This window comes from Bipolaris oryzae (assembly GCF_000523455.1).
Source record: "Bipolaris oryzae ATCC 44560 unplaced genomic scaffold scaffold_37, whole genome shotgun sequence".
NCBI lineage: Eukaryota > Fungi > Ascomycota > Dothideomycetes > Pleosporales > Pleosporaceae > Bipolaris > Bipolaris oryzae.
The window spans coordinates 60,903-75,007 of record NW_006911313.1 but is presented as its reverse complement, the minus strand read 5'-3'; the positions used below and the strand labels follow the sequence as shown (position 1 = coordinate 75,007).

The 14,105-nt window shown below is 52.8% G+C and overlaps 5 protein-coding genes across 5 annotated transcripts; 2 read left to right on the top strand and 3 right to left on the bottom strand.

The window, feature by feature from the left end:
• Positions 1-253: 253 nt before the first annotated feature.
• Positions 254-769, bottom strand: COCMIDRAFT_90763 (uncharacterized protein; the record flags this gene model as incomplete). Its single annotated transcript, XM_007688083.1, has 2 exons — positions 254-345; positions 415-769. The coding sequence occupies 2 exons, from the start codon at positions 767-769 to the stop codon at positions 254-256; spliced, it is 447 nt and encodes a 148-aa protein (XP_007686273.1).
• Positions 770-4,809: 4,040 nt separating this feature from the next.
• On the bottom strand, positions 4,810-6,720 carry COCMIDRAFT_24843 (uncharacterized protein; the record flags this gene model as incomplete). Its single annotated transcript, XM_007688048.1, has 5 exons — positions 4,810-4,815; positions 4,890-4,960; positions 5,118-5,744; positions 5,811-6,221; positions 6,279-6,720. 5 exons carry the CDS (start codon positions 6,718-6,720, stop codon positions 4,810-4,812), a joined length of 1,557 nt encoding a protein of 518 aa, XP_007686238.1.
• A 715-nt stretch (positions 6,721-7,435) lies between these two features.
• Positions 7,436-7,900, top strand: COCMIDRAFT_90675 (uncharacterized protein; the record flags this gene model as incomplete). Its single annotated transcript, XM_007688082.1, has 2 exons — positions 7,436-7,480; positions 7,553-7,900. Coding segments are annotated over 2 exons (393 nt in total), but the record flags the coding sequence as incomplete, so codon positions are not given.
• Positions 7,901-8,309: 409 nt separating this feature from the next.
• On the bottom strand, positions 8,310-9,215 carry COCMIDRAFT_3781 (uncharacterized protein; the record flags this gene model as incomplete). Its single annotated transcript, XM_007688031.1, has 4 exons — positions 8,310-8,361; positions 8,417-8,588; positions 8,644-9,002; positions 9,061-9,215. 4 exons carry the CDS (start codon positions 9,213-9,215, stop codon positions 8,310-8,312), a joined length of 738 nt encoding a protein of 245 aa, XP_007686221.1.
• A 699-nt stretch (positions 9,216-9,914) lies between these two features.
• On the top strand, positions 9,915-13,310 carry COCMIDRAFT_24840 (uncharacterized protein; the record flags this gene model as incomplete). Its single annotated transcript, XM_007688047.1, has 2 exons — positions 9,915-12,965; positions 13,029-13,310. The coding sequence occupies 2 exons, from the start codon at positions 9,915-9,917 to the stop codon at positions 13,308-13,310; spliced, it is 3,333 nt and encodes a 1,110-aa protein (XP_007686237.1).
• Positions 13,311-14,105: the final 795 nt, after the last annotated feature.

Genomic DNA, 14,105 nt, shown 5'->3' with positions numbered 1-14,105 from the left:
CTGCGCACAAATCATCGTGAAGGTGAGCGTAGTGGCTCCAGCGCGGCCTCAGCACGGGGCTGGGTCCGATCGCTCAATAGGCTGTACATTGCTGACGCTCTGTAGCCTCGGATGCAGGCAAGGTGCGCTGCTCCTGGGAAGAGAAGTGGGGGTTGACCTGGTGAATTGGGTGGTAATGGGATTTGGGAGGTCTTGGTGCATGTCGAAGGGAGTCTTCGTGACATGGCATCCTAGACCTCAGCGGGCCGTACGTTCAAGCCTTGACGTCGGTCTGCTGTTCTTGCTGGGCATATGGGCTTTCAGTCTGGCAGAACTTCTCAAAGTCTGGGAAGCTGATGTAGCCATCTAGAAGCAATGTCAGTGTCATGTTGTGGAAGAGAGAGAGAGAGAGAGGCATTGGTGAGGTATGCTTACCCTGCTGTCTGTACTGCCTGACGTAGCGATCACTCTCGGTCCGTGACATGGCAGGCCTGTCGGAAGGGTAGGATGGTTCCGAGTTGAGCCTGGATCTTGGCGAGAGCATTGGACTTCCTGGAGGAGTCTCGCCTCGGGGGGTGGTGGGCGAAGAGGCAACCTTTGCGAGGAGAATGGAGGCCTTGATTGGGCTTCCCGAAGTAGCAGAATCGCGGCGAGAGGTGGTGGGAACCAGAGTAGTAAGACAAGGAGAAGAGACGGTTGATGGCGTCAGAGGAGGTCGTCGGCTTCCCGATCGGGAGCGTTGGGGCGCCTCGGTGGGCAGCGAGTAGTAGTAGCGTGGGTGGGTAGACATGGCGAGGGGTGGTGGTGGTGGTGTGTATGTGTTGTTGTAGTAATAGTAGAGGTTGGATTGGTGTGTATGTGTGTGTTGGTATAGATGTTGATTGAGCAGTAGACTGGAGGTGAAGAATGGCGGACGGTGATGCGAGCAGGTCGGGTAGTATAATAATGTGGTCGGAAGTGCCTAGACGCGCTTCACCCCGTGGTACCGAATGTATAGTGACGCCTCTGGTCGGCCCAGGCACCCTAGTCGACGCCAGCTGCATCAGCAGCCCGGAGCTCCCCACTCGACGTCGCTGGCGGTTTGGAGCTAGCGCGTGCATGTCGAAGAAGTGGGCACCGCCAGAAAACGTGGACGGTCAGAATTAGCCTGGGTGCCAGGGGACGTGGAAGCGGACGGACGTGGTGTCTTGTCGGCCTCTGACGTGCCCTGACTCGCCCGCCCACACAGCGCCCGTCCGTCTCACCTCCATTTGCGCTGCAGGTGTGAGCTGGCCACGGCGCACACCACCCGGCTGACTGACGGCACCGTCTGCCACTGGTACTGACTGACTGACTGACACTGACACCCACGCACATACGCAGTACTCTCTTCCCACTGCCCACTGCCCACTGCCCACTGCCCACTGCCCGTCGCTCGCCCGGTGCCTGGTGATTGGCACCCTCTGCTGCTCCGTCACCGTCACCGTCCAAGTCCAAGTCCAAAGCCTCTGCACTGCCGGAACTGCGGGCGCGCTGCCATAGCGGCGCCATCGAGCAGCCCTTGGGCCGTGGCATCGGCACACCAGCCGTCGCCGTCACTGTTGCTGCGCAGTCATGACAAAACCAGGCCCATGGCCAACTGCACACCGGCTACTCTTCCTTGCCGGCCATCAGGAACCGCCCAAGGGCATTATACGCGCCCCCCTCATCGCCATGCCCATGCCCATCGCCTCCCCCAGACCACCATGAGGCGTGTGCGACTTTGAGACAGGTACAGCACAGCGTCTGCATCAGCCTCACTCATCTCCGCCCGGCACTCTTGCTGTCGCTGCTGCTTGTGCTTGCACTTGCGCTGGTGACGACATGGCCCGCTGTGTCATGCATCCGCCCTGGCCGTCGACAGTCGAGAACGTCGCCTTGCCAAGCGCTTCCGGCCAACTGCCCCTTTGGCAACAATAGCAAGCATAACAGCATGCAGAATCACAATCATATCATCTGCCTCCATCATCTACACCGGTTGCCTCGAAATGACATACCCCTGGCTCCACTTCTGTCATCTATACTCATCTCTGCTGCCGCACGGCGATTGAGTGCAAGCCACGTACCGCCTCGCCTGCCCAGCACCACACAAGCCCCCAATCGTCTGGCCTCTGTCGTGTCTTTACCCGGGCGAATACTACGAAACTTCCCTCTCGCGAGACCGTGCCTCAAGTTCTGGAACAATTTGTTCCGCCCTGTGTCTCCACATCCACGTCAGCTGCTTTCACATGTTGCCCATATCCTGCCATGTGTGTTGCCATGTCTATTTCCAAGCGGGCAAAGCCCTGATTTGCCCGTTACCATTCAATTACATGCGTTTCCTCAGCTGAGCGCCTAGCATACCACATGTAGCAAAACAATTCAACAAAAAAAATTAACACGACAAAGAGGCACACACACACTCACTCACACATTAAGCAACGTTTCGGAGCACTCTCACCCCACTGCTTGCACTTGCATACTCAACTTCCCTCTTCGCTTGCACGTACCTACTTACGCACACATAGAGTTTGCAAAGACAAAAATCAATCAATCCACTTCCCATAATGGATCTGAACACACCAAGAACCCCGGCCCGCTTACATGCGAACTCACCAGTGCATTTATTAGCATCATGTCGTGCTGCCCAGTCCGTTCAATCTGCAACCGGGTTAGTCACACCGACGTGCATCATTGTCCCGAGAAGCGGGTACCCCTCCACGCCGTCATACCCGCGGCCGTTTTGCACTAACTTATCCGTTTTGGCACCCTCATCACCAAGTGCGAATCCCATCAACTTGTCTCGGCCCGGAATGATCAACCTCGCATCCTAAAAAAGTGCTTGCTCCCCGGATTTTCGCTGCCCATGGCCATACTCTGCAAAAAGAGGAAGGTTGTCGTTTGAAGTGTTTTGTTGAGCACATTGGCGTCAAGTTGCCCCGCACCAAAGCAACGTCCTCACCACACCCTCAGCTTACAATGCCTCTGACCAGCGATAATTCTCCGCAAGTCCAGACAGGCTCCTACGGCAGATCTCGCCGCCGATCCTATCCGGATGCTGGCATATACACCGGTCGCAATCATGACCTTGGAAGTGTTTGTTGAAGCAAGCGAATAGACAAGCGCCTATCACTGCAGCAACCTACCACCAACGCTGCCGAAAAGCCTATCAAGATAGCCGCCACAATCCGTCTGACGGATGGAGAATGCACACTACGGCACATTGCCCATTCTCCGATTACCTATTGCAACCCACCACCCCAATCGGGCCCTCATCCTTACAAGCACATGAGGGTGAGCGGCAAGTTTATTCCCAGCAACTGCTACCTACAGTTCCCGACATTATTCAGTTTGAACCAAGTCTGCATCAACCAAAGTAAACCAAGTGGGGGTACCAACAAAGTAGGTTTTTTTTGCAAATCACAAAGCAAAGAAAAGCGTTGAAAAAAAAAATCAACCACAACCAACGGAAGTCATCGTAAAAGAGCGGTAAATAGCAAAGGCCAACCACAGACGCACACACACACACACACATACATATCCCACACTACATAAGCAAGACACCCAGCGATAACAAGGGGCGGTGACGAAGCAACAAGCCCGACCAGCGGGCCGCTCCCGGTGTCGGTTTCGCATCTTCCGTTTTGACAGCACTGCAAAAAAAAATCGCAGGGCCATGGGCGTGTGATCTCTTCCCAAATCTTCCCAACCCCACCTCTGAAACACCCAAACTTGAACCAACGCATAAAGTAAGCCAGTCGGTCATGTACACCACCATTCCAACAAAAACTAGCAAATGCAAACAAACAACAAACTAACAACCCTCCCTGGTTTGCCGCTAAATATTATCGTCGTCTTTTTTCGCTTCTGGGCACGCACACACACGTATGCACATCAAACCCCGCTTCTCCTCACCACGAGAGAGGAGTGTGTGCATGTGTCTATGTGTATGCTCGCCTACTTACCAACCTTTCAACTTGCAAGTTTACCTACCTCCAGCAATGCAACACTGAAAAGAAGCGCATCATGCGACCAAACAGCCTCTGCATTCGCGCAGCACGTGCGGCATGTGCGGGTAGGGCGCGCGAGGGCGAAAAAAAAGGGGACCAGGTATGTTTGGGATGGTGGGGTTCTTGTCAAACCCCCTCGCCGCGTCTAGCGCTTGCCTGCTCTTCTTCCCGTCTTTCCAATTGGCCGAAGTCTGTGTGTTTTCTTTCTAAACGAGCCCTTGTTTATGTGTGTATGACTGGAAACTTGGCGGGATCGATGTAAGTAGATACATACATACATATCTGCTAGTCGTGGAGGTGTTGGAGGTAAGTGGGGGCCTGAGCGAGAGAAGGGAGCGATACTACTCGCTGTTGTCACGGTTGCTACAGCTGCTCCTCCACTCTTTCTTGCCCTTCTCCCCGCTTCAAACGGCGAGGTGCCGGGCTTGATGTTTCCGTGGACTTCCTGTTGGAGTACATATGTGAAGGGGGGGGGGCATTGTAGCCTGCGATCCTCTGCGTGGTTTGTTCTAGCCATTTTGTCCGCAACGAGGCAAGATGCAAGAGGCAAAGGCGAGCCAACTACATTGGGTCGAAGGATTGTACATACACATGCACTTTGGCAAGCGCGCATATGACAAATTCATCACGGTGAAACGTATTTTGGAATCTTTATTTTTGTCTTCATTTTTTTGACACTACGTTTCAGGTTTCACTGACAACGAGGCTCATGGCCCGCATGTACTTACACATGTATCGCGTGCAATGCGGGTCCCCTCAGATGACCCTGCATTTACGGTATAGGCACACCGCGCTGGCCATATGTGACCCATGACCTGGTCACTCAATGCTAGCACAAGGAGTTAGTGTGATGATGACTTGTAGCAAAACGATTAAGAAAAGCATGGCAGGAGGTGTACTCACGTCGATATCTTCCCATCCACGACCTTTGACGTTTGCCAGCTCATCCATGGACATGACATGCCCGGTTGTAACTGCGAATATCCACGTCAGCAAAAAAATGCTCTGTCATCCCCCCCCTTTTTTTTCTTCTCTTCCTTTGCGCACATGACCGATAACAACGATCACAATACCAACAATAGTAACAGCGACAAGGACAAGGACAAAGACAACAACAACAAAAGCACTTACAGTATCCGGCTTGGATCTTAGCGTCAATCTCCACTCGACTGTCAGCAGGAATCATCTCATCGGGAATAGGCACACGCTCGTGAATCGGGATGCCCTGCTCGACAATAGCATCGTGCTTCATGTTTGACATGCTCAGCATGCGGTCAATCTTGGTGATACCCAGCCAGTGCAGGATATCCGGCATGAGGGCCTGAAAGCGCATATCCTTGACACCAGCGATATTCTCCGTACGCTTGAAGTACTCGCTCGCACGGTCTTCGCCGCGCTTCCTGGCATTGTACACGAGATACTTTGTCACTTCACCCAGGGCACGACCTTCCTTGCGGAAGTAAATGACTACGCCGCTGCCGCCGCGCTGTGCCTCTTTGACCGCCTCCTCGATGCCAAAAGTAAGGTAAGGGCGGCACGTGCAGATGTCGGAGCCAAACACGTCACTGCCGTTGCACTCGTCGTGGATGCGTAGGGCAAGCTTCGAGTTTGCGTCGGACATCTTTGCGGGGTCACCGAAGATGTAGACGGTGAGACCGCCAATGGGAGGCAGGAAGAGCTTGATGTCGTGGCGCGTGATGAGCTCGGGGTATGAGCCTCCTGTCTCTTCGAACAGTGTCCGGCGGAGTGTTCCCTCATCTGTTGGACTTGGGGTTAGCTCGAAAGCAATTGATGTGGATTGTGAGGCTGGCGACTAGGGCTTACCAATGTTGAAACGCTCAGCCACGCCAGGCAGATACCATACTGGCTCCACAGCGACCTTGGTGACTGCGATTTCGCCCGTCTCGTTGACGCAGATCTTGCCATCTGGTACCAGTCGGCCTTTCTTTACACTGTCCTCGAGCTCGGGCACCTTCATGTGAGCTCTTGTAATGGCAATGGTGGGTCTAATCTCCACATCATCCTTGTCCATAATATCTTTGTACAGCCACGGTGCGAGATGGCCATATGGGTCCATAGCCACAATCTTCTTCTTGTCGCTCCATTGCGGGAACGGACCAATTTTAGCGGCTGGCTCAGTGTTTGTAAAGTCTGGCTTGTGCGTGATGTCGAGGTTCTTGCTGGCTACAGCAAGGGCATTGTAGATGGAGTATGAGCCTCCGTGGGCGCCAATGGCTGTTGGACTATTTTAGCAAGCACCTTAAACCTAGACGAGAGACATTGAATACATACCATTGCGCCTGCGAATGGTGTTTGGATGTCTAGACACAACAACAGGACCACGCACAGCAGGGTCTTTGGCACCCCATTCCATTGGCAAGGGATCAACGCCAGCCTGGCCAGGGTACGAGGTCAAGATGATCTTTGAGATCTTCGAAACACTTGTACGGCGGGGCTGGACCTCTTCACTTGAAGGGGGCTGCTCATACTGCTGGCTCACAGCTTCTACGGTTTTGCCAGACTCGGCTTCAGTGGCCTTGTCGCTGGTCAATGTGCCATTGGCAGCCTCACTTGCAGCTTCATCCTTGATTTGCTTGATGCCAGCCAGCATGTTCACACGCCCATTGATCTTGTCGACCGAGGCTGCAAGTACAGAGTTCTCCGTGCGGAGAGCCTTGAGCCCTTCGAGGATCTCTTTGAGGACGGCATCGCTGGTCGTGCTTTCGGAAGACATGATGGGCAGTAGTAGTAGTAACCAGATCTCTCATGCAATTTTCTTTGTAGAAATACGGCTTCTGTGACTTTGCAAAGAACTTCCCCGCTGCAAAAATTGCTTATTTTCGTGTGGGAATTGAGTCGTAGAGCTAAAGATCGGTGAGCTCCGAAAAGGTGGGATAAAACCGGATGGAATGATCTGGTTTGTAGGGCAGGGCACGAATGATACAACTTGGCTTTTCACGAGACCAAGGGGGGGATTGAGGGAGAATCCAGAGAAGAGAAGAAAGAAAAGAAGGAAAGAGGAGAGAGCAACGTGGTCGAATATGAATAGTGCTGGAGGTGGCCGACGATGCCAGCAGCACTGAACAGCTGACTTTACACGTGCCTGCGGCTTCGGTGTACGCTGATAGGAGCGGGGCCGCTTATCGACTATCGACGCATGGGGCAGCTCCCCGGCCTGGTGACAGGGATCTTGGCGGTCGGAGCCACGCGAAACATTCACTTGCGCGATCGCGTCTCAGGGCATGCGACAGAAGCCTTGCTGTTGACGACATCACCTCTTGGACTCGACGCTGCCACCGCCCCCGACCCTTCTCCACCAAAAAGTTGCTTTTTCTCCTCTCCCTCTCCACGCAAAGACAGCAACACCTGGTTATCTGGACACCGCGATAAAATGGTTTGTTTTCTCGGCTGCATTTCGAACTCTCGTGCGCAATGCTAACAACCACGGACAGGGCAAGCGTAAATCCTCAAGCAAGCCTCAGGGTCCCAAGAGGGTGCGTCATTACCTTTCACCTCTTTCACTATCTCTCTCTGTGTGCACTAGTTCAAACTGACACATTGCACAGAAGGAGAAGCTCCCCACCACCTTCCAGTGCCTCTTCTGCAACCACGAGAATTCCGTCAGCGTGTCTATCGAGAAGAAGTCGGGTGTCGGGAACCTGCAGTGCAAAGTCTGCGGCCAGACCTTCCAAACCAATATCAACTACCTGAGCGCCCCCGTCGACGTCTACGCCGATTGGATCGATGCGTGCGATGCTGTTGCGAAGCAGGCAGCAAAGGGCAATGCGGAGGTCTCGCGGAGTTCGCATCGCATGGGGCGGATGCCTACAGCGCACAATCAGGAAGACGACGATGGCGATGGCGGCTTCATTGAGCACGACGATGCGGATGCCGAAGGCGAGTACGCCGACTAGACGGGTGTTCCCTTTGATGGACAAACGAGTTGCGAGGCTGAGGGTCACTTTTTGGACGTTGGCAGCGCAAGAGGGGCTTTGGGTCTTGTATAACATATAGGCATAACGGAGACGACGGGCTAATAGTTTTTGGCTTGCAAGGCGTTTTGGGTGATTAAAAGGACCCGCACATTCGCGGCGGGCGTTACCATCTTGAATACAAGGCTGATATATTGCCCCTCCACTGGGAGTTGGGCATTTGCTAGCCCACTTCGAATCCAACTTTGACGCGCAAAATACACTTCTTTGTCATCTTTCCGCCTTTTTCTTTTGTCATTCAAATAGCCATGCTAACATATGCTGAAGTAATTGAGAGACACGTTGTGCGCATTGAATGTTCAGAACACAAACCAGACGAGACGATATCTTTTTACATGGTATAGAAACGGTCGCCAAAGTCACCCAAACCAGGAATGATGTAGCTGCATTTCAAATTAGCATGCGGCATAGCAGGGGGATGTAGACGGGCATGCATACTTCTTTTCATCCAGACCCTCATCAACAAATGCAGTCACCACACGAACCTTGGGGAACTTCTCCGCCAGACTTTGGGCACCTTCAGGGCTTGCAATAAGGTTGAGGAAGAGGATGTGGTCCTCTGGTACACCTCGGGACTTGAGCACGTCAATCGCCATGAGCGCCGAACCACCTGCCATGGATTAGCATCTTATCCACCTTCCGACTGCATGTGTTACTCAACGTACCGGTAGCAAGCATGGGATCCAGCAGCAGTACCCATCGTTCACTAATATCTTCGGGCAATTTGTCATAGTACAGCTTGGGTTTGCTGGTCTCTTCATCTCTTTGGATCAAAATTTTACCAATGCGCACACTTCTGCAGCAATCCCTCAAACCCTGCTCCATGGACTCTCCAGCACGCATAATAGAGACACCGCAGATTTTTCCTTGGAACTTGACGCCCGAGTAAGTTCGGCCTACGGGAGTAGTGATCTCTTGCGATTCCACAGGAAGGTGGTTGAGGCCTTCCTCGACCAAAAGACGAATGATTCGATTGCTGTAGAAGATGAAGTCTGCACGGCCTGTATTACGGTCGCGAATCATTCTTTCTACGTTTTAGTAAAAGAAGGGCACGAATTGGTCACAGTCTGCAGGGGTCTTACGTGAGCAGTGCTATCAGCTGAGGGCTTTGAGGCAGGATGTGGACATTGCTCTGTTTGATGGGAGTCGAGACGGTTGCAGTTGGCTTCAGAGCAGACGGACGGTACGAAGGGCCGACGCATTGAGACGGGGCTGAGGACTGTGTCTCGGGTGCCATGTTCGTAGGCTGATGAGGGTCAAGTGTACGAGGCTACACTACAATCAGTCAGGGCTTTGGATTGTGTTGTGAGAACTGTGCTTTTGCATTTTTGAAGCTACTCCATGAATACGAAGTGATCAGGAACCATCTCGTAACGCTTGGGACATACCTTGAGATACGTCCTCTAGCTAGAGTTTGCACTGTTGAAAAGCAAAGTGAAATTGGCGGGGTGAATATTGACTGAAGAGATTCAACAGTCAGACAGACGGGTAGAGCAGATCTGAATTGATAGATACAATGCAAAGATAAGAAGAGGAGAAGAGGAGAAAAGCCTCGAGTGGAGTAGTAGTCTAGGCTCGTGACCGTCGGCGAACTCCTTCACTGGGTTTGGAAGGCGCGACCCTTGCCCCGCTGTTGGCGAGATCTGATGGCGGGTCCCTGCCTGCAGGCGCGCAGCCATTCCGACCCCCGGCATCGTCATTGGCCTGCAAACCCCATGCAGACATCGGCATAGGGTTCCTTTCGCCGCGGTCATCTCATCTTGCAAGAAAGCCTTGGGCTAGATGGACGCGTCTTCTGTTCAAACGTGAGCGGGAATGTGAGCGTGAACACTCGCACAGACACCGACGCCTTTCACCAAGTACACAATGCGCGTCTGAGGCACTTTGTTCGCAGCGTCATCACAACACGCCTGCCTGCTCACGCCTACACACGGCTATGGCGACGGCGACCATGTTTTCAGACTTCACCTCGTCCGATCGCCGCAAGAAGGTCGTCTACGGCAAATCATCCCGTTTGTCTGCTGTTCCGCCACCTGCACCCGACGCCAGCGACGATGCGCCTCCGTCTCCAGACCGACCCCGAAAGCAATCCGCAACCTCTCATGGTGCATTGGAGGGTATTGGGGGGACAACAAAGAGCGCGGACAGCTTGGGGAACGGCTTGGGGAACTCACGGGCAAAAACCGACCATGTTGACATTTTCGACATTCCCGATGACGATGAGTTCGTGGCGCGCCCGAAGCCTATTAAGAAGTTGGCAGTGAAGTCTCGGGCGCCTGAGAAGAGCCAAACTGCGCCAGCCGTCCAAAATGAAAATACCCGGGAATCAAAGAAGCTGGCAAAACCAGTAGAGACTTTGCGTAAGCCTGAAGCTGTGAAGCCCGATGTAGCACCCAAGAAAACACAGAAGCCCGCTCAGTTACCGAAGCCTCCACGCGCGCCACCACCCTCCTCCACGAATCCAGCCGCCCCTCGAACGCTGCGTGCGAAAACGCCCCAGCCTTCTGAACTACCCAAAGCGACCGTGAAAAATGGTGGATTGGCACAATCGACAGTGGGCAAAGCAAAGGCGGTCTCGCAAACAACTGCTTCTGTTCCGTCGGATACGGCCAAAGCTCAGAATAATGGGAAAGTAAGTACATCACTCCCTACAAAGAAGCTGGCAGTGAAGCCTACGGCCAAACTAAAGCAGGATTTGAGCGTGTTTGATGTGCCATCATCAGAAGATGAGGCGCCAGCAACAGTCAAAAAGGTGCCGCGTCAAATTCAAGTGGCAAAGAAGAAAGAGCCCGTGAAGATATCCTCAACAGGATTTGAGGTCAATCAAAAACAGGATTCAGAGTCGGACGATTCGAGCGAGTCACGGAAGCGGAAGCGTGGAGGCTCCGTCTCCTCTACCGCTACTGTGGCCAAGTCAACGTCGCGCAAGAAGGCCGAAAGCTCTGTACCTCCGCGAAGTCGCAAGTCTCAGAAGAAAGAAGGTCATGATTCTCCGGGCTACACACCACAGGTTCAAACAAACACAAGCATATCCCGCAAGACTCAATCTTCAACGGTACATTCTACAGCATCAACGGTCAATAAAGCAAGGAGGACCAACCAGCGTACTGTACCAGTACTGGGACCACCGAAAACCACCAAGGGTCAATCTTCGCCAGCTATGCTGAGCAGTATGCTTCCCAATCGCCAGCCAACCAAGCCATCTCCTATAGCCGAAGCACCTTCAGCTTCTGAACTTGACGATCAGACCATGTATGATATTCCAGATCCACTCACCACACCTGTTCGTGCGCCAAAGGCCTCTGTAGCTGGCTCGACAACTCCACGACAAAGGACTCTCTTTGGCGGCTTGTTGGGCGACTGTTCACTGTCAGGCACACCGATGCCTAGCATATCTAGTCTGCAGTTGACAGACAAGAAGCCAAAATCGCTCATTGGGAGCCTGTCAAGATCGAAATCTGACATGACACACAGTACTGAAGCCCGCAAGACCAGGCTCATCGACACACTCAAGCCAGCCGACAGCAGCTCAGATGAGGAAGAGGATGAGAGTAGCAGCGAAGGTTCAAGTGAGTTGGAAGAAGGCAAGGATGAGGCTCCAAGTACGCAGCGGCCTGTAAAAGCATCCGTGAATGCACGTCCGACAGTCAATCCTGCCTCTGACGACATGGATGTTGATGTGCAAGCAAATGGCGAATCACAAACATCACAGGGCACTTCTGGGTATGGTATGCGACCCAAGCTCACGTACGCCATGTCACGATCATATCTACGGGAAGCCAATCCAGAAGATGATCTGCTAATCACCATGGATCTGGACGACGATTTTGGCGCCAACTCACAATCTAGAGACACTGTATCTGTATCCGAGGACGAGCCTGACGCGGCGAGCCAAGCACAAGCTCACCATGAGCTGAAGAGCCGAGGGCGCAACTACGTGTTCCAGCAGGAGGCCCAGTCGATGATTGACGATATTTCGAGTACCACGTCGAGCAGCATACGGCGAAGCGCCATGATGGAACTGTGTACCAAGATGGCCAACGAGACGTTTTGTAGTCAACTCCTTGACTCGCCGTTGGCTCACCAGTTCTTCCGTAATATCTCGGTTGGAGGAGAGATTGTCTTTGACTTTGCTGTCGCTGTTGTCATTGTCTTGATCCTGCGTACCAAGCCCAGCTACACTGTTCTGGACCAAGTGCATGAAAGTGGCATTCTCAGCAGCCTGACCGAGCTCCTTGGCAATGACGCGGATATTCAGAGGATCGCAAGGGATCGCAAGACGAATCTATCGAAGATAGCCAAAGATGCGGTGATGAGTCTCCGCAGCCTGGTGCAGCAATGCTCCATGTGGGCGTCTGCAACGACAAACAAGGTGACGCCACAGCTTGTGTCGATGAAGGCTGTTGAGTTGTTGGTTATTGGACTACGCAAAGCTGGTAATACTGAAGCCCTGCTTGACCAGCAAACAGTTTCACAGCTGGTTGAAATTGCCACAACATCAGACCAACGTCTGAAGAACAACGAGGGAGGACCGGAAGACGAAGCAATCCTGCTCATGGTCCTCTCAGTGCTCGAGTCGGTCTCAGCCACAAGACAGAAGCAAGCCACATGGCCTACTACCGTCCTTGAGCGCATTGCAGGCTTCATGCCCCGATTTCTTCACACTGACGCAGCAGCCTCGACCATGCTAGCCGTCAAACTCTGCATGAATCTCACCAACAACAAGCCCAAAGCCTGTCAACCCTTTTCAACAAAGACATTCGTCCAGCCACTTATACTCTCCATCATCGAGCGGTTCCAATCGCTCAACTCAGGAGCAGTATCCGAGAAGCGGACAGAGACTCTGGAAAGTCTGATTCTGAGTCTAGGCGCTACCATCAATCTAGCCGAGTTCAGCGATGAAATGCGGCTCAACACAGACGATGACGAACAGAGTATACACGTGTTGGTTAAGATATTCCTCGAGGGCTCGGAGCGAGCATCACAGGTACGTACACATCATTCACCTACCCACCCTTTATCTCAAACTCACTCACACTCTCTTTTCCAGGCCAAATCCGTCGAAGAATCACATTCTGGAGTCGCAATTGGATATCTTGCTGTTCTTCTTGGCAATCTTTGCCTCAACGACTCGATGCGAGCCAAGATCCAGATGTTGCTGCCGGATCAGCAGTTGGGGGTGCTGATTGAAAGCATCAAAGAGTTTGTGCGTGTGCATGAGCATGTGGATAAGCGGACGGAAGAATTTGAGGGACAAGAGGGACAGGAGGCGTTGCAGACGTATACGGCGCGTTTGATGCTTGTGGTGGAGAGATTGGCAAGTGCGGCTTGAGATTGGGGGTGAACTAGTCAGTCGCCGGTCACCCTTGTCTAGTCCTTGGTGTGTGTGTGCAAGTAGACAAAGGGTAATTGGCTTGTGTCTTTTTTTTTCTTGTTTTTTTCTTGTTTTCTGGGAAGGATGGGGCGTTGACATTGACGGCATGATACCCGAAATTCACGAACTTGATAGCTCTCGCTCTCTATTGTATGTAAAGTGGCAGGCGCAAAGTTAGGTTCGAAGGAGCCCGGCTCTATGCAGGTGCCGGACATGGGGTATATAGTATGTTAGAATCAAAAATGTCTCAGTTCATTGAGTGTAGTAACATGTGTGTGCGTGTTTATGTGCCGTCTGCCGTCTGCCGTCTGCCGACGGGTGTTGAGCGTCCGTGTTCAGTTTGGGGGAGGGTTAAATGCAGTAAGAGGCTAAATGAGAGAGAAAGAGAGAGAGGGCTTGGAAATGTGTGTGCACTTCGCATGCATAAGGCTGCGTTTATTGTGTCCCGAAGAAGCGGACGAAATGACGCAAACATGCGGTATGTGGAGAGAGGGGGGAGGGGTTTTTTTTGGCCCGTCGGAGCAAATTGACAGGATTGCTAGCTAGGAGATTTGGTTGCAGCCAGGGCCCCGTCTGAGGTTGCAATCAAAAAAAAACGGGAGCGGGCGGGCCATGAGCAGCAGATGTTTGCATGTGATTGTCTAGTTTTTTGAGTTGGGCAAAAGATGGTTGCGGCTAGTGAGTAGTGGATCGGGGCAGCGGGAGGAATGGAGACGGCGGGCGTGTAGCTTCGAGGAGGGCTTTTGGTGACTC